The sequence below is a fragment of the Uloborus diversus genome, chromosome 2 (assembly GCF_026930045.1).
Source record: "Uloborus diversus isolate 005 chromosome 2, Udiv.v.3.1, whole genome shotgun sequence".
Taxonomy (NCBI): Eukaryota; Metazoa; Arthropoda; class Arachnida; order Araneae; family Uloboridae; genus Uloborus; species Uloborus diversus.
Genome location: NC_072732.1, coordinates 2,164,933 through 2,188,461, shown reverse-complemented (window position 1 = coordinate 2,188,461; position 23,529 = coordinate 2,164,933). Strand labels below are relative to the sequence as shown.

General features: G+C 35.7%; 1 protein-coding gene across 1 annotated transcript in view; it reads left to right on the top strand.

The window, feature by feature from the left end:
* Window positions 1-13,871: 13,871 nt before the first annotated feature.
* The window catches only part of LOC129217731 (GTPase HRas), a 51,668-nt gene continuing 42,010 nt past the window's right edge, over window positions 13,872-23,529 (top strand). The window contains exon 1 of the mRNA XM_054852067.1: window positions 13,872-13,902. Within this exon, the coding sequence (XP_054708042.1) occupies window positions 13,872-13,902 (31 nt within the window). The remainder of the gene's footprint in view (window positions 13,903-23,529) is intronic.

Sequence of the window (23,529 nt, the reverse complement as noted above, 5' to 3'; positions counted from 1 at the left end):
TGCTAACAATTCTTCGCAGTGAACAATCTCCAAACGCGATTACTCGCCAGAAAAGGCAACCTCTCAAACACGCACTCTGATCCAAAAAGGCTAATCTTAAGCTGATGCACCGGCTCGTATATATAGGGGCCTTACCTAAGAACGTATAGACACGCGAAATATCCATAATGATGATTCCCGAGTTAATTACAACAAATTTTCTCGTGAGGTCTGCATGTATATGTATGCGGATGTGCGTATGTATGTCGCATAACTCAAGAACAGCAAGTCCCAGAAAGAAGAAATTTGGTACGTAGACTCCTCGTGGGGTCTAGTTGTGCACCTTCTTTTTTGGTTGCATTCTGATGCTCCAAAGGGGATCTTTTGCCCCTTTTTTGAGGGAAATCATTGTTAATTTTGAGGTAAACTCAAGTGGTGTTATAATTTGGCGAAAGCTTGGCGATATATCGCCAGTCTTTTGGTCGCCAAGTTTTGTCGCCAACTTAGCGATAAATTTAGCAATTTTTTTTTTTTTTTTTTTCAAATATGTTTCAATTTGGCCACTGTTGCAGATATTCAGAGAGTAAACTATTGAATCACGTTAAAATGGAGGGGAAAAAAAAAAGTTGTATTTTCCAAACATTAAAAAAATATAAAAAAATCTTTGCTTTTGTTTTGCTTGACACAAGTATCGGAATTGGGGCACCCCATTCCAAAGTATGTAAGATTCACCTCCCTCTTATTTTTTTTAATACTAAAAAAAGTTTACATATATATATATATATATATATATATATATATATATATATATATATATATATATATATATATATATATATATATATATATATATATATATATATAAAAGAAGTACCCCCCCCCTGAATGTCGGGTCTAGCTACGCCTCTGATAAAGTGCTTAAAATTAAAGCGAGTTTCTACTGTTTGATCACGGATTGTATGTAATTTGGCAATCTGCCAACTAAAGATGATTCCATCTGAATAAATCTAGCAGGGGAGAAGGGAAAATAACGATGGGATTTTGATACACGCGTTTTATAATGTCACTAGTGCCTTATTCACTTATTGCATTCTCAAAAATTAAATAAAGGGAAACAAAAATAGTTACCATGGAAAAACAACAAAAAAATAAAATAAAATATTTTCATTTCGTTCAGGAACGTAAAAGCAAAATGGTAAGCTCAAAACTTTGTTGTGAATAAACAAATCAATTATTTTTTACCGTGAGAATATAGATCGAACATACTTTAGATTTAAAAAATGTTGCTGTGAGCAAATTTTCAGTTTTACAAAACTTAGGCTAAATAATAGAGAGGTAAAAGTGCACATCTGAAACGAATCAACTAACATTCATATAAACTAATTCGCAACTCCAGCGCTCGAATACGCTACCTTGCGGAGATTTACAAAACTGCCGAAAAAACTAAAACATTGCGTTCCATGTGTTCATTTTGGGCAAAACAAATAGTTTGTTATGTGTATTTTTTTTATTTGCGTAATTCATCATTTGGAATCGTCATCCGCAACAGCGTAACATCAAAAATATCTGATATAAACTGTGAGTACACATTTTATTTATCTTGTTCTGAGTAAATTTGAATAAATATCAGTTTTTCAATTCGATGAAAAAAAAACTTAACAACATTGACTGGACTCTTTTCCTTAATCTAATTCCATATAAATGATTTAAATAACCTTTGTTACTACAGTATCCTACTGAAATAGACAGTTTGCAAATAAATTTTCTTGAAAATATTAATCGCAGAACAGATTGAAAAATCCAGAAAGAACGTTAAGAATTTTAACAATAAAAAATAAAAATTCGCCAAAAATCTGTTTATAGGGTTATGGTTTTAAAATTGTGTGAAAGAATAATGTATCTTGACAAGATTTCGCATATCAGGTAAATCATTTCCATGACGAATGAATTAAATGCATGATTTCTTTTGATATCCAATTATATAGTCATAGAAATAATCTAGCGTTAAATGTTACTCTTGACAGTCTGTCACGTATGTGCACTATGTGACAAAAATGTCAACAAATGCCGGAAATGTCACGAAACTGAACTTAATATGTACTAATGTATAGAAAAAAACGGTGCAAAATGAAAATGCCGTTCGAAGCGTACCAAAAATTTATGAATTCTGAATTCGACATCGTGAAAATGGCTGCTTCAGAACAACTTACTGTGTGTTCTGCATAATTTTTTACTTTCGTAATATACTTTTTGATTTGTAATCTCTTTCTACATGGGTCAGAATAACCAAAAAACTTTGAAAAATCTTTTCAAATGAATAAAGAACAAAAATCATACATGCGAACAAAAATATCTATCATTTCCTAAGTTTAGAAGCAATTTATATGTTACAGCGTGCGTTTGTTTTAGTTTTTTCATCGGCCATTAGACAGTGGCTGCAGCGCCCCCTATAGTTTGTTGGAGTTGCGAATAGATACGTACATTTCCGCCTATAAACCGGATATTAGCCTTTCCATGTAATCGATGGTCAGATAGTAGTTGAATTACAAACTGGGTCTTGCATATCCAAGCACGGGTACACACTTTAAACTATCCTTTTTAACATTAAAATTAGTGTATCTTATGGCACTGAAACAGATATTAATATTTTCAAAAGACTTTTGAATCACTCAATTTGCCACCTCCAAAATTAAATTTAATTTCTAGTTAAATTCCGAACTATGTTTTGCATATCCAAGCACTGGTACACACTCTAAATAATATTTTTTAAACTTTGAAGCAGTGAATTTTATGGCGCTGATACAGATATTCGTACTTAAAAAAAAAAAAAGTTTCAACTTTAAATTTTTCCACCCCTAAACGCCACGCTAGCTGAAAATTCGCATTTTCTGTCTCTCCGAGTCTTTATTGGGATTCTATCTCCATTAATCCTTTTTTATGTTCCTATTCCTATTCCTATTCCGAGTCACAACTGACTACAACTGTATTTATATCGAGGACTGCATACTAAGTGACTTGCCTCCATTATTTTATCTACCAATAGATGGCAGCATCATCACCGGATTTTTTTTATGTTCCTTCTTTATAGTTTCAGCACTCCAGTTAATGATATAGCTCAGCGTTTGCTGAAATCAAGTAGCACTCCAGTCAGGTTTTCCTCTTCGCAATCAGAAACGAAGTGAAGTGCACTTTCTCGCTTCTCGCATGGTTTATTGTTTTTCGTCGATTCGGTTCGTTCAAGTTGTTCCGTGTGAATTTGATGTCCGAATATATGTAACTCGAAAGTGGTTGCCTTCGAAATGAGCTTCTTAGAATCCATCGTGCCGCAGCACGCGGTCGTGTTACCGAAACAGCTCAACGACACGTCTTTAATGACGTACGTGAAAAGTGTTTCTTCCGTTATCGGTTCCAGCAACGTCCTCGCCGTGTTCGACAACGGAACCAACGTGAAGATTTACTTGAAGAGTTCGAAGCACGTCAGCCTCCTGGTGAACCAGGGCCTCGTTCTGCACGGGCTGTATTCGAACGCCGAATATGCCGTCCCGCGCGGGGACAAAGTCGTCCTGTCGAACGTCGACCCCATCATTCCCGACGACGAATTGGTCAAGCTCCTGAGCTCTTACGGGACGCTGGAGTCGGAGCTGATGTACAAGAAACCCTTCACCGAATGCGAGTATTCTCACATTAAGAGTGACGTCAGGTACGTCTACATGAACATCTTCGACAAGGTGAATTTCCCCTGCAAGCTGGATTGGATGTTGAACGACATGTGGTATGAAATCTTCGTCACCGTGGAGGAGCAGAAACAAAACTTCCTCATCAGTGATCAACTGCGTGCGAGCCACCGATCCGCAAGTCTCCCAGAAGAAGAAAACGACTCGTCAGACGATGGACAAGATCGACGACGGCAGTCTGGTTTCCCACCCCGATGAACGGCAACCTCCAGAGAAAGCAAATTCCAAAATCGTCATTTCCCGATTTGAGTTCCGTCAACGGTCAATTTTCCGCGGATTCGTCTCGAGCCACGGGAAACATCGACGATTCTGCCGACGACGTCAAACCCGAGAACTTGAAGAAGTTCAAGCCCAAGGTCATCAGCAAGGTGAAGGCCAAGGGCTTCCGGACCCAGGGGGGCCTCAAGGCGAAGAAGGTGCCCCTCTTCCCGAAGAACACGGGCAATCCCCACCCTATGTCCCTGAAGAAGTTTCTTCGCAACACTCCCGCCGAAACGAGGGCCCTCTACCCCATGGATTCCAAGCAGCTGACTCTGTTCTTCAAACAGACGTACAGGAACAGGCTCCAGAGCAAGATCCAAGTGATCTCTTCCCTCTTGGGGACGGGAGATCCGGAGATTCTTCGGAATTTCAAGACGGAACTGGTGGACGTTGGACACTACCTTAAGAGCCTCCCCCTCACCATGCGCATCAATCGGGTTTTGGCGGAAATTGACGCTCATCTGGCCCCACCCCCGGAATGATTTTTTCGGGGTCGGAGGTCGTTTCGCCGACCTCCGTCCGTTCGGCAGAGCGTCAGAGATCGTTTCGCCGACCTCTGTCCGTTCGGCAGAGCGTCAGAGATCGTTTCGCCGACCTCCGTCCGTTCGGCAGAGCCTCGAGAGGTCGTTTCGTCGACCTCTGTCCGTTCGGCAGAGCCTCGAGAGGTCGTTTCGCCGACCTCTGTCCGTTCGGCAGAACGTCAGAGGTCGTTTCGCCGACCTCTGTCCGTTCGGCAGAACGTCAGAGGTCGTTTCGCCGACCTCTGTCCATTCGGCAGAACGTCAGAGGTTGTTTCGCCGACCTCTGTCCGTTCGGCAGAGCCAGGGGTGATTGTGTTTTCGGTATTTTACCGAATTTCCAGTATTTTCGGACGCATTTCCGGTAATTTTCATGTCTGAAAATACCAGAATTATGTTCTTTTTTCGTTATGCTTTTATCTCCCTACCTCCGCAATTTCTTTTAATTTTATAATACTCATCAAATATACCTGTAAGAGCCTTAAGATGGACACCTATCCCTTAAGATGGACAAATGTCAAGATAATTTGTATGACACCAGCTCAAAAGTAACTTTGTAACCCATTAAAATTTTAATCAAATGTACACACACTATTTTGACTCAGAACTATTTAATACTATGGCAAAGGTGCATTTAAGTAATAGGGGGCCAAAGATTCCCCCCCCCCTCGTTCTCACTTTAAAACTTTCAGGTATTTTTTGATGAACTCACAATCACCCCTGTCGTTTTGCCGACCTCTGTCCGTTCGGCAGAGCATCGAGAGGTCGTTTCTTTGACCTCTGTCCGTTCGGCAGAGCCTCGGAGGTCGTTTGGAGGCGAACGATTGATTCCCGCCAATGACAATTCTGCGTGTACTTGTTTTGTGTCGCGAATATATTCTTAAACGTGTTCAAAATATATGTTATGTGCTTTGATAGTCATTGTGTTTTAAAAATGTATAGATCATTCACTCATCTGTTTGGGACAGGTTTCGTGCGAGACATTTTCCCGGCCGCGACGGAATTTGGACCAAAAACTTACGAATAATTTCCATCATTTGTCCAAGATCATTCGTCGAACATTGAATTTAGTGCTCTACGTAGTTTAGAAATGTGGGGTCCACTGTGCAGCCCCTTCACGAAATTCTATATCTTAAAAGTGGCCATTTCCCAAAATTTCAATTTGGTTCTTTCATCGTTTTTAATCACAATCCATTCGTCCGAAATCAAAACTTGGATACAAAAAAAAAAAAAAAAACCCTCCCCTTTCCGAGTGGTTTTTTGGGGCAGATTTGTGATACCCGAACGTGCCTATATACGATATGTCACTACTGCTTACGTAAAAAATATTTTTGAAAGAAAAATGCCCAAAAAACACAATTATTGAATTTCCTCCATGGGGCTATCTAGAATTTTTTTAAAAGTGAAAATTTTGTATCGTTACTCAAGTTGTAGGGTTGTCTCCTCTGCTGCTCCATTATGTAACCAGGGGCCAAACCAGGATTTTTTTTCTTGCTACCTATTTTTATGAAAGTATTGCATCATTCTATTTTTGTGAAAGTTTTTTTTTTTTATCAACATTGTTTTTGTGAACTTTTAGAGGCATTCTAATTTTTGTAAAAGAGAAGTAGAACAAGTGAAATTTTAGTTCGAAAAGTGTAAATGTCATCTAGTATTATTTTTAACAGGTTTCGTTTTTTGGGGAGGGCAGGGGAGCTAAAAACCTAAGAAGTACGAAAAATACCATCGTAATTTCAGCTTAATGGGCTATGTACTGTGTACAATATAGGAAATTATGAGAAAAACAGTTTCCAAAAACATATGTTGAAAGATTAATAAGAAAGATAAACGATAATATTGCATAAATACACTTTGGCGAGAACAGCAAAAAATTAGTTAAAATACTACAAAAAGGTTTCTATTTAAGCGATTGTTTATATAAACCTGCTTCAAATTTTATTTTATGAGTAAATTTTGTTTCAAACAGAGGAGAAGTTTGCTACAAAATCATCTGCCAAATTATCCTATGTGCTCCCCAAGAAAGATGACATTGATGTTGTGCAGGCATCACCAAGTTGTAAAAATACTGCCTCAGCCAAACCACAGGACTTTGCCAATGCGCCTTTTGTTCATAAATTTGGTTCTGTAAACATTTTTTGTGGTTGTTTTGGATTAAAGTTTTTATCCTCCAATGCAATTATACTCAATTTAAAAAAAAAATTCTCCATTAGTTACAGTGTAGTTCAACTTTAAACAGCATACACCCATTTTACCCCTGTCTATACCCATTTTACCCCGTATACCCATTTTACCCCGAAGCACGGGGTAATATACCCCTTTACACTAAATTTATAGTAAAAAGTTAACACAAACTATGTTCAAATTAGACCTAAGATACACAATGTATAGAATATTGAACAAAAACACAATTATGTTTCATGATATTTCTGCTATGGGTCACTGAAATCAAAAATGCTGTTTTTTATACCCATTTTACCCCGGGTGACCCTATCTGTTTTTTTGGAAACTGATTTCTGAATATTTTGGTCTCAATTTGTGATATTGTCATTAATCCTGCTTTGCAATTTGTAACGTTAAAGGAGCCTACAGGCCACATCAACTTCACAGACCGTATGTGGTCTACTGCCCATAGGTTGAGTGCCACTGGTTTTTAAGCAAGTATCTTAAATTTTCAGTTTATTTTAAATGTATGTCTGTTTTTAACCAGTTTGTAGAAAAGTAAGTTTCACGTTCAGTTCTTATCTTTGAAATTGAATTTAGGGTGTGTTTTTTTTTTTATTTTTAAAATTTCCTCATTGAGAAATCTTTTCTCCCTTTTACGTAGGTTTGTTGTTCAGTTCGTTACTCACAAATTATCGTTGACTAATTTGCATTTTCTCAGATTTTAAGAAAAATTTTCGCTTTGAGAGTATGTTTCAGAGTACTGTATCCATTGTAAGGTCCATGTGTCGACAACTTTTTTAGAGTTGTTGAAAACATGAATATTACAGATTAATTTTTATTACTTAGTGCTGTTTGAGGTATTGCAGATGTTTGATAATAAGTGCCTCTAACTTGTTACATCAGTCAATTTGTGTAACCGATGAGTTCCCATCTTTAGTATCACATGGTTATCTGTGATATGTATTTTTGGTATTAATGTGAAAGATCTAGCTGTATTTTAATACTGCATTTTCCTGCGTATTATTCGCGGCGGCGTATAATCTTTAGATCCGAAAACTGGCCTTGAGGGGTTACAGTACCTCAAAAATGACCAAACGATGAAAAAGTTTTTATTGCTTATTTCGAAACTAAACACTAGTCCAAACACAGGAGAAAAGTTTCATTGCTTTAGTTCAAATATTTAAAAAGTTATGAGTGGTTTTAGGTCATGCTCGCTATGTGTTCTTATGCGAAAAGAAAACCTTAACTTGATTTTTCTCGATGATGGTATTTTTGTGTTTTCGTGTCATAAGAATCCCTAAGGATTTTTTTCTATTAAAGATACAGCTTTAAAGTAATACTTTTTGCAATTAGGATAATATATTTAACAAAACTGTGCATTGGATAAGCATTTTATAAATTCCTCAAATGTTTAGAGCATGTTATACCTTTAAAAAACAAATTTTTTTGAAAAAAATTACAATTTTTTATACAATTGATCACAGAAAATTTTCTAGTGAACACAAAAGCAAATGAATGCACAGATTTTTAAAGATGATGATTGTGATTGTTTAGCAAAAAGCTTTTTTGATATTAGTTTAAAAACAAAAAAGCCTTAGGGATATTTAAAAATTGAAATTTTCCCAAATGTTTTGAATTTTTAAAAAGAAAGTAAGCAATATTTAAATTTTTTTTAAAATAAATTATTGATTAAGAAATAAGTATGCATGTTATCGTTTAAACAAAAAATATAATTTACTTAAATTGAAAAAAAATTGCTTGAAAGGATATCTGCCCTTAAGAAAAAGAAATCTGCGGATAGTACGTCGTAAAAAACGAAAGTTATTTTGACTCTTAACATACAATTTTAGAAACTAAATTAAAAACATGAAAAATTTTTAAACTGTAAGCAAAATTAATCTGAAACTGATAATTCTTGAAATCATGGTTATAGTATGCTAATTACTTTAAGACATAGAGTCAAGACCAAGGAGCACAGGCAACTTTGACTACATGGCTGTTGTTTTAACACAGGCATGGAGAAATGAAAAAGCACAGATAACAGATAATCTGGCAGCCAAAAAGCGGCACCTCATTAATTTTACTTTTTTAGTAATTAACGTACAGGAAAATACAGTATATGAAATATGAAGCTGTACTTGGCATTCTCTGCGAAATTGTCCCACAAGATTTAAAAAAAAGATCCATCGTGGTATCGAAACTATGTTGAGTAATGAAATGAAGAGATAAAGCAAGTGTTTGCTGAATCCATTTGCGCAGGGGGACATTTTTACATCAGTAGTAGATAAAAAAATCCGCCCCTTCCCCCCCCCCCCTCCCGTGAGTATTTTATTTAGAGAAGCCAGTAAAATATCTTGAAACTCTTCTATATAAACATATCTGTACTAAATTTTGTGGTATCTTATATTACAAAATATATAGGAAAAATTATAAACCTTTACATCATTTTTATACTTATATTATATACCCTACACTAATATTTATATTACAAAGAGGATATGAAAACTGTTTCATGTTGTGTTCACAAGTGCCCTGTTACCTACTTTAGAACTATTTTTTAAAAATATAGGATTCCTAATTTATTTAAAAATTTAAACATTGTCATAAACTTACTTGAATGTTCATATAATGGTTTGCAATAATTTTGTTTAGCTTATTGGTTTGTTTAAAATAAACATGTGCCCCCTTTTCGCCTATGCATTATAAAAAATAGAAGTGACATACGATATTACAATGTATTGTTACGATAACTATAAACAATAATATAAGATGTCAAACTTTGCCCGTTGCAGTAAGCCTTTAATTTCAAAATTATCTATGGTGTAACTTTTTAGTAGTGTTGTAAATATGGAACCAATTTGGAGTGGTTTTGGAATTTGCGAAAGAGATTAAATTTTTACAGGGATTCTTTTTTTCTAGATTTCATATTCGCATCTCGCTAAAGTGCAATATGAAATGAGTCCAAAATCAAAATTTTACCCACAGATTTGGTGACCCCCAAATTTTTGTGCCCTTGCCTTAATCTGGCACTGGTATCAAGATTCAAAAAAATTTTTTGTACACGCTCCCTTCAGGTACAGGTCATTCTTTTTTAAGTTCAAGAAAACTAAGTTAATACTTCATATTAAGGTACATAGTAGTTTTTACGTTTGAATACATCATAATTAAAAGCCGAAGTTTAAAATTCAGAGAATAACTTACAAGTACAGTCGAACCTCTAAATATCGAACTTCCACATATCGAAATTTTCAATTTATCGAAATCCCAGCAAATTTCTATGTTCATTGTATAGAAAGAAGTTTTGTATATATCGAAAAAATCTCTATATATCGAAAAAAAATTCGAGACATTCGTAGATTTTTTTTTTCCACTTTTAACTGTTTGTCTCATGAAAACAGAAGGTTAGGGGAGAAAATTCTGTTCACCAAAGGTTGCTATGAAACTCATAAGGAATCTGGGGTTGAGGGGTGTGTAGATAGGTCGTTGTTTCGTTCCGGAGTTCTTAAATTCCCTCAAGTTTATTTCAAATCTTAGTTGTAACAAGTAGCATTGTAAAATCAGTTTCAAGTTATCCCTTTTGTCTGTTGATTATCTTTCCTAGTCTTTTTAGCTTCAGTAAAAATCATTCAAGTTAGGCAGATTGATTTCTTACTTTTCTCCGATTACAACGTCAAAAACAAAAATCCCCCTCATGTTGCGGATCAAGTTGAATTGCCGAAGGATGAAGATGTATAAAAGCTCAAAAATGTGTAATTTCTGTTAATTTTTTAGTTATTCATTTTCATTTAATCCGATGCTCGTATAAATTAGAAATAGGGTTTCATACACAAAAATTTGCTTTAATTTTAATATTTTAGGAGATTTTTATTATAAAATAAGATAATTTCCATATCTCGAAATTTCTATATAGGGGCATTCCACGGTATTTTTGACATTTATGTAGAGTCCGTAACGTGACCTTTTTTTGCCATAACTTTTTAATTTACTGTTTGATTAGCATATTATTTCATTTTGATCTTTTCCTACCAACACACCAGCTCAAATTAAAATAATTTGCAAATCAAATGGTAAATAAAAAAGTTGTGGCAAAAAAAAGTCACGTTACGGACTCTACATAATGTCAAAAATACCGTGGAATGCCCCCATATCTAATTTTTTTCTGGCAATTTGTTACTTCGATATATAGAGGTCTGACTGTATAAGCACAAAAATGTCACACCCACGCAAATGGATTGTTATCATTTGGTGCAGTGGAAGCTGAAGTTCCCTACAAAATGAAAAATGGTGGCCCATGAGCCACCACGTGGAGGATAGCATAGGATTGGCACTTTTTTGCCAAAAAAGATGAAAAAAATCCGTCCCGTAATGTGTGCCTTACTTATGGGGATGAAGCACGAGATCAGATATATTGAGCAATATCAAAATTGAGAGCAAAAAAAAAATCATTCCTACATGTCATTTGTTGGTGTTGATCGAGAAGTGTCAGAGAAAGTTTGAAGCGAGTTGAAATTTTATTCTTAGATCCTAGGTTTTGAAGTCTGCGTTTGTGAATCAAATACTTGGTTGCAAAATAGGATGAGTACTTATTTCTAACTCTGAGTTTCATGTAGTCTGTAAGTAAATTTTAAAGGCTTGATAAGTTTTGAGAATGTTTATTCATGTTATTTGTTGGAGATCATGTGGTATTTTAATAAAATTCTTGACTGGCCTATGTATCATTTTTGACTCAGATTATCTGCACAACAAATGTTCTCTGTCAGGCAGTTGCGTCCATGCTCTACACCTAGGGGTGCCCATCCCCCCCCCCCCCAAGTTCAATGGCACAAATTCCCCCCCCACCCAATTTTTTCCTCAACTCTCTTCCCCCCTTTTTGTTTTTAGCTCATTTTTTAAAATTTTTTAATTTTTTTTTCTTTTTAATGTTTTTTATTTATTTATTCTTTTAACTATATTTTATTTATTTATGTATTTAATTATTTTTAATCATTATTATTATTATTTTATTAGAAAATTTCTGTGCTACGCCAATGATACACACACAAAATTAAAAAATATATATATATATTAATTTGAATTTTTGGCATCTTGAATTCAAATTATGTTTTTCGCAATTACAAACGCGTGTGTGTTTGTGTAGGTTCATGTGTGTGGGTGCGTGTGTGTGAGTGTATGTATACATGTGTATGCAGCGCTTGCTGTGCATGTAGGTGTTCGTGTGTATGTAAGCATGTGTGTTTGTGTGCAGGCATGAGTTTGTGTAGGTGTGTGTGTGTGTAAGATATTGATGCAACCTGGAGACGGTTTTCGCTGAACAGCATCATGAAGAGCCGGTCGACGGTGATGCTGCAGAGGGTGCTGGTGGGAAAATAAAATCAGCGTAACGTCAAAAACAGTCAAGTGTGAACAATAAGCAATCGTGATTGCTCAATAAATGAAATAAACACTTTAATATAATAAATACTAATTTAAATTAACAATAAATCAATAAATGAAAAGCAATTTTAAAATCTCCCCCCCCCCAATTTTGATGGCGCAACTTGCACCATAATCCCCCCCCCCTTGTGGGCACCCCTGTCTACACCTATACACACTTGTTCCTATACCTACCTACATACATACACACACACACGCACATTCATGAATGAGAAAGTATAGTTTGAAGTCTGACTGTTAAAATCTAATTTTTTTAAAATTTAGTTCAATTCAAATTTTTTGGGAAAGTCAAAAGTTGCAAAATATTTTTGTATTTTACGTTGTCACACCAGGATGAGTGACAAGTTTTCTGTACATGCCTTGCCGGGAGCTTTTCATCAAAGGGGTAGAAAATTTTAAAAAATGGAATTTTTTTTCCCTTTCATTTTCTCAAAGCTTAGACCTTAAAGAATAAGTTTCAAAGAGGATTTATGGAAATTCAAATAATTTTTGGAGTTACAGTTAATTACTATTTTGGAGTTACAGTTAATAGCTACCTAATACTAGTATTAGGTAGCTATTAGCTCCTGAGCTAGTTCTAAATTCTCATTAACTGTTCTAGCCGGTGATGGTGCTGCCATCTATTGGTATAAAAAATAATGGAGGCAAGGCACTTAGTATGCAGTCCTCGACATAAATACAGTTGTAGTCAGTTCCTATTCCTATTCAGAGTCACAACTGACTACAACTGCATTTATGTCGAGGACTGCATACTTAAGTGTCTTGCCTCCATTATTTTATATACCGATAGATGGCAGCACCATCACCGGATCGAACAGTTAATGAGAATTTAGAACTGGACCAGGAGCTAATAGCTATTTGGTGCTAGCACCCCCAGAGGTATCGTTTCACTCGGAGGACATCGAGACCACGAGCCTATTTAACGTCGCCTAGTCCCCTTTAATGACGACGGCGGGTCTTCCACCATCGATATTCGAACTCTGGACCCTCCGGCCCCAAATCTGACACTCTACCGATCGGGCTACCACGGCCCCTGATGCATCTTATTTTTCTTTTGAAGCACGAAAATATTAATTCTATTCTATTCTATTCAAGAGTCACAACGGACTACAACTGTATTATGTCGAGGGATCTGCATACTGTGTGCCTTGCCTCCATTATTTTGTATACCGATAGATGGCAGCACCATCACCGGATCGAACAGTTAATGAGAATTTAGAACTAGTCCAAGAGCTAATAGCTACCTGGTACTAGCACCCCCAGAGGTATCGTTTCACTTGGAGGACATTGAGACCACGAGCATATTTAACGTCGCCCAGTCCCCTTTAATGACGACGGTGGGTCTTCGACCAGCGGGGATCGAACCCGAGCCCCTCCGGCCCCGAGTCCAATGCCCTACCTATCAGGCTACCACGGCCCCAAATATTAATTCAATTTTTAAAAGTGTAATTTTATTTACCAAAATCACCTGTTTCATTTTTTCCCCTTTATTTGTCGGCGAGGATTGGCAACGCGCCGATCACGCTTTCAAAAAACTTAGGTAGATGGCGCAGCGAGCCAATCACTAATTTTGTCCTTCGCTGTGTGGTGGTGGTTCCTTTGGCTTTTCATTATTTGTGTAAATGCACAAAATCGAGCCTCGCCGTCGGAGCTGATGTCTTTTCCCTGTAAATAACATTTGTTCGTTTATGATTTCTCGACATTTCCAGGAATTCCCATTCTCTTTGTACATAGAATCCTCACTTATCTCGTATCATCCAGAACCGGCAACCCTTAAAAGACTATGACTGAATACAAATTGGTCGTTGTCGGCGGTAAGTGCATTTTCTGTCAAATGTCTTTTATTTTTCGTTTTGTAGTTGCGTCGATTTCGTCTCGCGAGCCCCGTATCGACATCGACGTGCATTCCGACGACCCTCGGTCCCACCTGTCAAAAGCTGTGGAGGCATGTGTAATTAGCCCCATTTCTCGGAACGCTTTTGATCCGTTTATTTACGAAAGGGGGGTTCGCGACCTTGGGGGGCATAGGGTGCTCGTACGGCCAATTTTGGGGGGTTCACACTTCTAGGGGTCTTCATAGTATATGGGGGGGGGGGTGAAGGGCCCGATTTACCTCAAGGCTCATGAAGCCCAGCCTAGGGGCCCTCAAAATCAGCGCCGGATTACTAAATAGGCAATATAGGCAGTAGCCTAGGGGCCCCGAGGTTCTGAGGGCCCCGGAGAGATATCAAAGTTGAAAATACCAAAAAAAAAAGTTATATTTTCCTCAAAAAAAAAAAAAAAAAAAAAAGTGGGGACTCCTTCCCTGTTTGTACACAATAAAAACATGTGCACTAGGATGGTCCAAAATTTCGAAGGTGAAAATTTTATGAGTCCTACCCTCCCATTATGTTCCAATGTATTAAAAAATAAATCAGACAAAATTTGAAAACATTTCGATAATATTTAGAGGTAGCTCAACGCAGATTAAGTTTTTATCATTGCTTAAACCCCTCCCATTGGGGAAAAAATAATAAAAAGCAATATGAAGACAATGACATTTAACTTGACTTTAGTGTTAATGTTTGTGTAAAATGCTCATTTTTCAATCTTTTTTTTTTCTTTAAAAATTCTACAATTTATGAGTATCCACTCTTTGCCTACAAAAATTATGGGGAAGATTTCGATAATTGGGAATCTGGCGATCTTTCTTCAGTGGCGTCAATTTTCGACTTCAGCGCCTGCGCGAGAGGTATTTTTCGTTGCAAATCTAAACAAGGAGAACCGAAACATCTTCACATAAGGTTACTATGAATCAGTAGGGTTATCCAAACAAAATTATTTACGCCAAAATTGAGACGACCTCGCCAAGATTCCAATTATTATCGAAATATCCCCAAATTATGTTTTGGAAAAGCAGTGGCGAAAGAGCCACTGAATAGCCCGACAGTACAAAATATCCATTATGAAAATATTGTTTCGTATAGGGAAGTTTTTATGAATCTGGCCGCTATAAAGATGCATAGTTTGGGGTTCGTTAGTTATAATATGCGTCATCAATATCTCTTGTTTACCAACAGCACTAAAACTAAACTGTTACACAACATGAAATCTAGTGTACAACATAACAGAAAAAAAATCTCATTGTTTGATACTTTTTGCAATATGCGATATGGTGAACAGATAAAATGGTTTGATTCAAAAGAAGCTGTAAAGCAACATTATGGCCACTAGCGCAGCCTGAATTTACCTAACTGGGGAAATGAGGGGGGGGGGGGGAGGAGGTCACAAACGTCCATAAAGGAAAAATATACTTTGAAACCCTCCCTTTGTGAAATCTTACACACAGGCCTGTAAATAGGCAATATAGGAAGTAGCCTTAGGGGGCCCGAGGTTCTGAGGGGCCCCGGAGAAATATCAAAGTTGTAAATACAAAAAAAAAGTTATATTTTCCTCAAAAAAAAAAGGGGGGGGGACTCCTTCCCTGTTTGTACACAATAAAAACATGTGCACTCTAAGGGGCCCCATCAATTCTAATGCCTATTGGCCTCCGAATCCTTGATCCGGCCCTGCCCAAAATCATAGAATTTTTTTAATAATATGATTTTTAACTTTTGATCATGCTGTTAAAAGTAGAGAATGATCTACGAACAGTGTTTTTAGCAGTGTGGCATTTAACGCTACAAAATCCATTTTTTGCTGTCTAATTCTTTGTTTAGGTTGTTTTGCACCCGCAGTGTACCCTAACCTGTTGCATATGCAGTGACATTAGAGGTGTGTTGTTGCACCTCTAAAGCGGTTTCTTTGATTGTAACAGTCTCTTGGTACAGACCTCTTGGCCTAAAATTCGCAAATTGAGTGCCACCGAGGGCGCCCATATGCAAAATTGTAAGGGGGGGGGGGGCTCAGATATTTTCCCCATGGGTTTAGGAGGGTATTTTCTCCATGGAAACCGATTTCAGGACAGATTAGAGTCATTAAAATATTTCAGTTTTAATAACATTCATTAATGGTTCGTGAATAAATGTTTTTAGATTTTTGCAAAGAAAAAAAGTACCAAACGCAAGGAAGTTCTAATTTCAAAGGGAGGGCTTGAGCCCCCCCTTGCCTCCTATATGGGCACCCTTGAGTGCCATGGTGCCATTGCCCTCATTGGGCACCCTTGTATTAATTATGTTAAACTTGGACCATTCAATGTTTTGAATAAAACATGAGAGTCACTGTCGACCGAGGTCCATTATACTGATGAAAGACTCATTAGCAGAGCAAAAACAATGCTCAAGATATGAGTAATGACTTTATTATCATGTTTAAAAAAGTAATTTTACATTTTTGGAACCTCTCTTCCATGGATGTAGGCACAGGTGTGGGAACTACTTTGATATACCCGCCCAAATCAAGAATTTGGCGACTTTTTTTCTCGCCAAGCAAACAACCTGTACAAAAATGGTACAAAATACAAGAAAATACTATATTTGGCAACAGCAAAAATCTAAAAGCTGAAAAAAACCTAAATTGGCAGCACCAAAATAAAAAAACAGCAACCCTAAAAAGTCCGTAGGGAGTGCCAGATTTGGTGCGTAAATTTTTTTTGGGGGGGGGGGGGGTATATCAAAGTTATACCCAGACGGTGTGCATAGAGGGGCCACTGATCCTCCCTAGAAGAGAGCCTTTTCTCTTCACGCTCATTCCTGATGTCGTAGCAGATTATTTGAAAGTACGTTTTTAGGACTTCAATTTCAAATAATTTCTGAGGGGAGCCACATAACTGCATTTGTTCTCACATCTGACCATAAATAGCATAAAATATCCTCTTTTTTTTGGGGGGGGGGGGGAGGGGTAGGTTTTAATTTAAAGCCATTTCCAGGGTCTGTAGGGGGGAGGTGCAATTAAAAACTAACTTCTTGCATCTATGCTTGCCCCTTCCTTGCAGGGATTCTGATTATGCCCACACTTCTTTTACCCCTACAAAACAATTATTTAAGGGGTTACAGTACCTCAAAAATGATGAAACGATCAAAATATTTTTTATTGCTAATTTCAAAACAAAAAACTATGGCTCTCCTCTGATATGCCCCCCTCTTGGCGAGATTTTAATTTTTCGCTCGATACGAAAATCGCCAATAAGGCGATAACTTGGCAACCCTGGTTTTGCTACTTGAACGCTGGAAAGTAGTTTCTCGAAGTTTGTCTTTTTTGCACGTGTATGTGTGGTAGGAGGTAGGTGCTCATATGTTTCGCTCTTAGGGAGATTTTAAGTTGAATACTCTAAAATAAAGTTTCAATTCAAACTTTATTTTAGAGTATTCTTTTTCTTGTTGTTTTTTAATGTTAATTTAGTTGAATTTTCTATTTTAATTATGAGTTCGGTTTGTGATGTTGTCCAAATGTATCAATTGAAATTTTTGAATGAATCTTCTTTTTCTTTTTCGTCAGGTCGTCCAACGTTTGGACGTACCGGAGTCCTAAATAGATCTTTTATATTTAAACTAATTGAAAATAAAGAGGTTTTTTTAGAATTTTTAAGGGAAATTGGTTTACTTAAGAATGAAATGTTATGTTCTAGATGTAATTCTGTTATGAAAATTAAAAAAACTAAAAAATGTTCAGATGGGTTAATTTTTTTTTGTAGAAAGGTTATTGGGGGTGTTGTTTGTGGAAAAGAAGCAACTATCAGGAGTGGGTCATGGTTTAGTTCTAGCAAGTTGAAAATAGAGGAGATTTTTTTGATAACATATGAGATTTTAATTGGGACCAAAACTGCTGATATTGAAAGTCAATATTTTTTTTCATCACAAACTTTAGCCGATTGGCGAAATTATATTAATGAAGAAATATTAAATTACATTGAATTAAAATCCGAATAAATATTCCTAAGAGCGGAACATATGTGGCACTGCCTCACGTGAGGAAGTAAAAGAAAAGTAAAAAAGGTAAGTGAACATATTTTGAATTATTGTGTTTCTGGTAGTTTGTATTTTGGTCTGGTTGGCATTTTTGTAGCACAAAAATGGTGTTAATTTCACATAAAATCTGTGACTTTATTGTATACTGAACGGAGGAGATCTGTGACTTATATCCGACTGTGATGTATATTAAAAGTCGGAGGGATAACTGGCGAGCCCTCGGTCTCATAGTACTTTCGTAATGAGACCGAGGCCTCATTACGAAAGTACTATGAGACCGAGGGCTCGTATCCCGGAGAAACAACGGAAAAAAATTAATTTCATTAAATAATTAATGACATAATTTGAATTTTTCCTGCTGGCGCTAAAAAAGCATCGCTAAGAACGATGTATGACATATGACGTCATACATAGTTTTCTTGGCGACGCTTTTTTGGCGCCAACAGGAAAAAGTCGCCAAGAGGGGGGTATATCAGATTTGTTCCAAAACTATTCTGAACACAGGGGAAAATTTTCAATGCTTTGGTTAAAATATTTAAAAAGTTATGAGTGTTTTTAGGCTATGCTCCCTATGTGTTCTTATGCAAAAGAAAAACTTTAAACTGCTTTTTCGATGATGGTATTTTTGTGTTTTCATGTCATTAGAATCCCTAAGGATTTTTTTCTATTAAAGATACAACTTTAAGGTAATACTTTTTGCAATTGGGATAACCTATTTGACAAAACTGTGCATTGGATAAGCATTTTATAAATGACTTTAATGTTTGGAGCATGTTAAACCTTTAAAAACCAAATTTAAAAAAAAAAAAACTTTGATTTTTTACTTAATTAATCACAGAAAATTTTCTAATGAACTCATAAGCAAATGCATGCACAGATTTTTAGAGATGATTATAGTGATCGTTGAGTAAAAAGAAATGTTTTTAATTAGTGCAAAAATGAAAAAGCCGTAGGGATTTTAAAAAGTTGAAATTTTCCTCAATTTTTTGAATTTTCAAAAAAAAAAAAAAAAAAGCAGGCAATGTTTTTAAATTTTGAAAATAAATTATTGATTACAAAATAAGTATGCATGATATGGTTTCAAAGAAATATAAAATTTATATAAATTAAAAGAAATTGCTTCAAAGGTAGTGACTCCTTAAAGAGGCATAGGCCGGTATTGCAGTAAACTATACTGTTTCTATTGCCTTTGGAAATGAATTCCAGCTTCGAATCGACTTTCTTCGAATCAAATTCAACTTTTCAATTCTCCGACTTCGGAGCAGTGGGGGAGGGTATGGGAATCCTCATATATAATGGCCAAGACCTCTGATCGATAAATGCCTGGCGTCACCAGCAGTTACCTTATTTGTAAACTGGAATTTCTTTACAATTAACAATGTTTATTAAATTTTGTATATATTTTTACGAAAAGATTTCAATAACAAAGATTCTTGTTTTTTTTTTTTTCAACTTTTGCCAATTTTCTGGCACCAAAATAAGTTAATGTACTTTGACCTCGCTGATTTTACCAGAAAAGAACAATCCAAAATTATGCGACCCAAAATTTCAAGTTTTAAATTATCCCCAAATAAAAAGTTGCTTCATTCAAATAAAGAAGCAATTTCACATGTCATACCTGGACAAGATGATTTTCTGGTGAGTGAGAAAATTCAAAATTGAACACATCCTTTTTTTTTCGCACTAATTTTCTTGCTTGTATATTAGAAGAACACTTGTGTTCAAGTATATCAAAGTTAAAAATATACATTTCCTTTTTGCGTAAAAAAAACGTAATTATTTCACAGAAAACTGATGTTAACAAAATACACTTATGGTGTAGTACCCAATAAGAAGCAACTTCAAAGCCAAAGTTCTTTTCTGAGTTTTATTTTTTATTTTTTACAAAGCATTGTTGGGATAGAAAAGTTTCAAATACCAGATTAGGAGGATTTTAAGCAACATCACATTTGATAACATCTGTTTTTGGCTTGGTTTCTTTTTCGCTCACATTTTTTAACTTGAGATACAATGGACTCTCTCTGCATTGAACTTCTGATTACCAGAACTGTGGAGTCAGAATCGTTAGAAACAGTGGCGCACACAGGAATTTTGTAAGGGGAGGGTCCAAGGTCAAAAGTCTTATTCTCCTATCATACCCCAATATGCCATCAAATATATTGGCTTGATTTTATCGATTCCCGGGAATGAAAAACAGTTACAAATAAACTATTGAAATTTAATTAGCATTGTTTAATGAAATATACTTAAATTAATAACCAGAGAGCAAAATAATTTATGGTTTTACTTTTCTTATAATTGAAAAATGGATTCAAGTTCAGAGAATCTCATTTTATTCTGTAATTACAAAACTAAAAACATGGTTATTGCAGTGTATTCATTTATAATCACCATTCTGCTTCTTACAAGCAATTTGTTACAAAAAAAGTGCACAACATTTTAAAAATCTTTTAACATGAGGATTGTATTATTTTACTTATAACAACTGAAAGTATTGTTACCTTTGTTTGAAATTATTCTGGGTTCAAAATACCTAGAATCATAATCAATCAGTAAAAAGACAAGACCTATGGGAGGGGTCCGGACCCCCTGGACCCCTCCAAATCAAAATTGAAGTTGGTGGAGCCTGGCAAAGTGGGGACTCTAAAAAAAAGGGGGGGGGGGGGGTCTCTCCTGGTTGACATGATTCCAATCCTCCAGGTAGTCTGAAACATATAGTTAAGGTTACTTCTTATTAAACAAGGATGTAGAATTATCTGGACGTAGCCAATTTGAAAATAAATTTTTTTTTTTCACAAAATGGCGTTGTTTTGAAAAAGAAAGCTCAATTTTTGGCTCCTTTTTTGAACTTGAGAATAATAAAAATCAAAAAGTACAAAAACCCCTATGTTGAAACAATTTTGGTAGTACTAAGAAAGTCTGTACCAAATTTAAAGTAAACCGCCCAGTGGTTGGAAGTAGCGAGCTACAAGTAGCGACGCTACTGTAGTAGCTACATTTTTTAGTAGTTTGTAGTGTAGCGCACTACTTTTTAAAAAAAGTAGAGTAGCGAGTAGTTCGCTACAAAAAAAAAAGTAGTTTGTAGCGATTTCTAGAAACTACTTTTGAATAAAGTTAATAAAAAAAAAAAAAAAAAAAAAACGCGTTTTCAAACGAATCTGACTGGTGCAATTATTACGCGAGTAAAACTTGCACCAATGAGATTCGTAACACTGAAAAATATGAGCTGACCTCTGATATATTATTTTGACGCCATACGTAGTATCTGTTTGACGCCATACGTTGTATCTGTTTGACGCCATTAGTTTGTTTGGCATAGAAACTTTAACATTTTCCCAATATTCCCCTTGAGTAGAGCATGGCTTAGAAAGAAAAAAACGAATTTATTCCGTTTCATGCAAACTTTGCCCGTTAAGCAAAAAGCTTTCGGTATCAATGCCATTTGCACATGCAGTCGAACCTCAACTTACGCGAGGGATACATTTCTAACTTTAGATAAACAGCCCGCTTATGTGAAATTATGTTTCATCAACTTAAAATTTCGAAAAAAAAAAAAATGCGGAGCGGCGATTTGTACGTTAGCAATCTGATGTTTCGACTGTACAGTGCGGGGAATTTTGGCTTTCAGTGATGCCAAAGGGAAATTCCATTCACGATATAACTAATATTTAGTACCCAAGAAAGAGGGTGATATAAACCCTGCGCTTCTGCTCCAAAAATTTTCGTATAGCGGGTGAGGAATTCGCGTCAGCTGCAAAATTCGTTTCTCGAGTAAAACTCGCTATATAGACATTTCGTGTTAGTCGAATTACGTTGTAGCCCCGAGTCCACTATTGCTAAAAAATGCACATTGAAGTAAAGTAAGTTTTTAGTTATGTTACATGTTTCGGATAATTAGTAGAACCGTTTGGGGTATTTTTCATATTTCTTTTTTTTTCTTTTTTACTGATTGGGTGTTCATTTATTAACATATTAAAAGTCAATTATTAAATGTTCTGAGTTTTTGAGATTATTCGGTAAAATTGAAAAATTCGTTATTTTATTTTGTCAGGGGCATTAGAAAAGAGATGTGTCCAGGTCCGGAACCGTAGCTTGAAGCTCAAAAGCAATTAATTCCTACGAAATATAAGTTCTTCTAAAATTAACTCATATAATGAAAATTAAAGTTCTTCTCTTTTGTTTAAAAGATGATGCTTTTCATCATCTAAATAAATTTTATGTATATGTATGTCTATGTAAAATTTAAATCAAATTATGACTAGATTTATCTCAATTTCAAGTAGCCGAGTTACACTTCTTGAATGAAATACTATTTACTGTCAGGAAAGGATTAAAAATTTGAAAGTTGAATTCCTTCCACATTTAAGTCCTTTCTTGCAGGGAATATTTGCAAATGGTATACAATGTTTGAATTGACGAATCGTTTCAGTAAAGGAAAGAAAAAATAGATAATTTATAGCAATACTCCATGTTCAAATGAACCAATATATCAATCTCAACATTTCTTTTATTCAATCCGCAAACGGTGTGTATTATGTGTATGTTATTTATTTATTTTTTGAAAAGTAGCGAAGTAGCGACTACATTTCAAAAGTAGTTTGTAGTTGTTACATTTTGAAAAAAGTAGTTGTAGTTAACTACATTTGTGTTAAAGTAGTTGTAGTTGTAGTTCGCTACAAAAAAAATGTAGTTTTTCCAACCACTGAAACCGCCGCATTAGAACTTGAGGTGTCTTGTCAACCGTATCGAGAAAACTAGTTTCAAGAAAAACAAGTTTTAAGTTTGCAGTCTCTTTTCAGCAAAAAAGTTTATTGTAACAAAATGAACTAACTCCAAAAATAATTTGAGTTTCCATAAATCCTCTTAGAAACTTATTCTTAAAAGTCTAAACTTTGAGAATATGAAAGAAAAAAAAAAGTTTTTTTTTTTTGAATTTCTAGACTAGGACTTAAAAGGTTTAATGTCAGTGGAAAGGAGGGGAAAAAAAGCAGTTAGAAACTCTAAGAATACATTTTGCACCAGGGGCGTAGCTAAGGGGGAGGTTTGGGTACAAACCCCCCCCCCCCCCCCCCCGAAACGTTAGTCTCAAAAAAAAGAGAGAGAGAGAGAAAGAAGAGAGAAGAGAAAGAAAAAAAAAGGAAGAAAAAGAAAAAAAAATCAAAAAGACTTTTTTCTGAGTAACAAAGGTCAAAAATTCACTTCGCTAACCCCCCCCCCCCCCCATGACATTGAAAATCTGCTCCATGTATGGCCCTCAAGCATAAGCCCTCTGCTGCAACAATTTTTTGATAATTGAGTGAAATTTGACACTTTGCTTTAGAAATGAGATTGATTTGTTAAATCCACGTATATGCAGCCTTTCTTTGTTTTAGGTTCTGCAAATTGATAAATTTGTTTAATTTTATGAGCCGCGCAGTGGGAATATTGCATACAGTCGAATCTGTATAATTCAAGTTTCACATTAAAGAAAACAATTGAGATAAAGAGGTTTTGAGATACGGGGGCTTTAAGTAAATTTTTATAGAAATTTGAAGTATGATAGTGAAAATTTGAAAT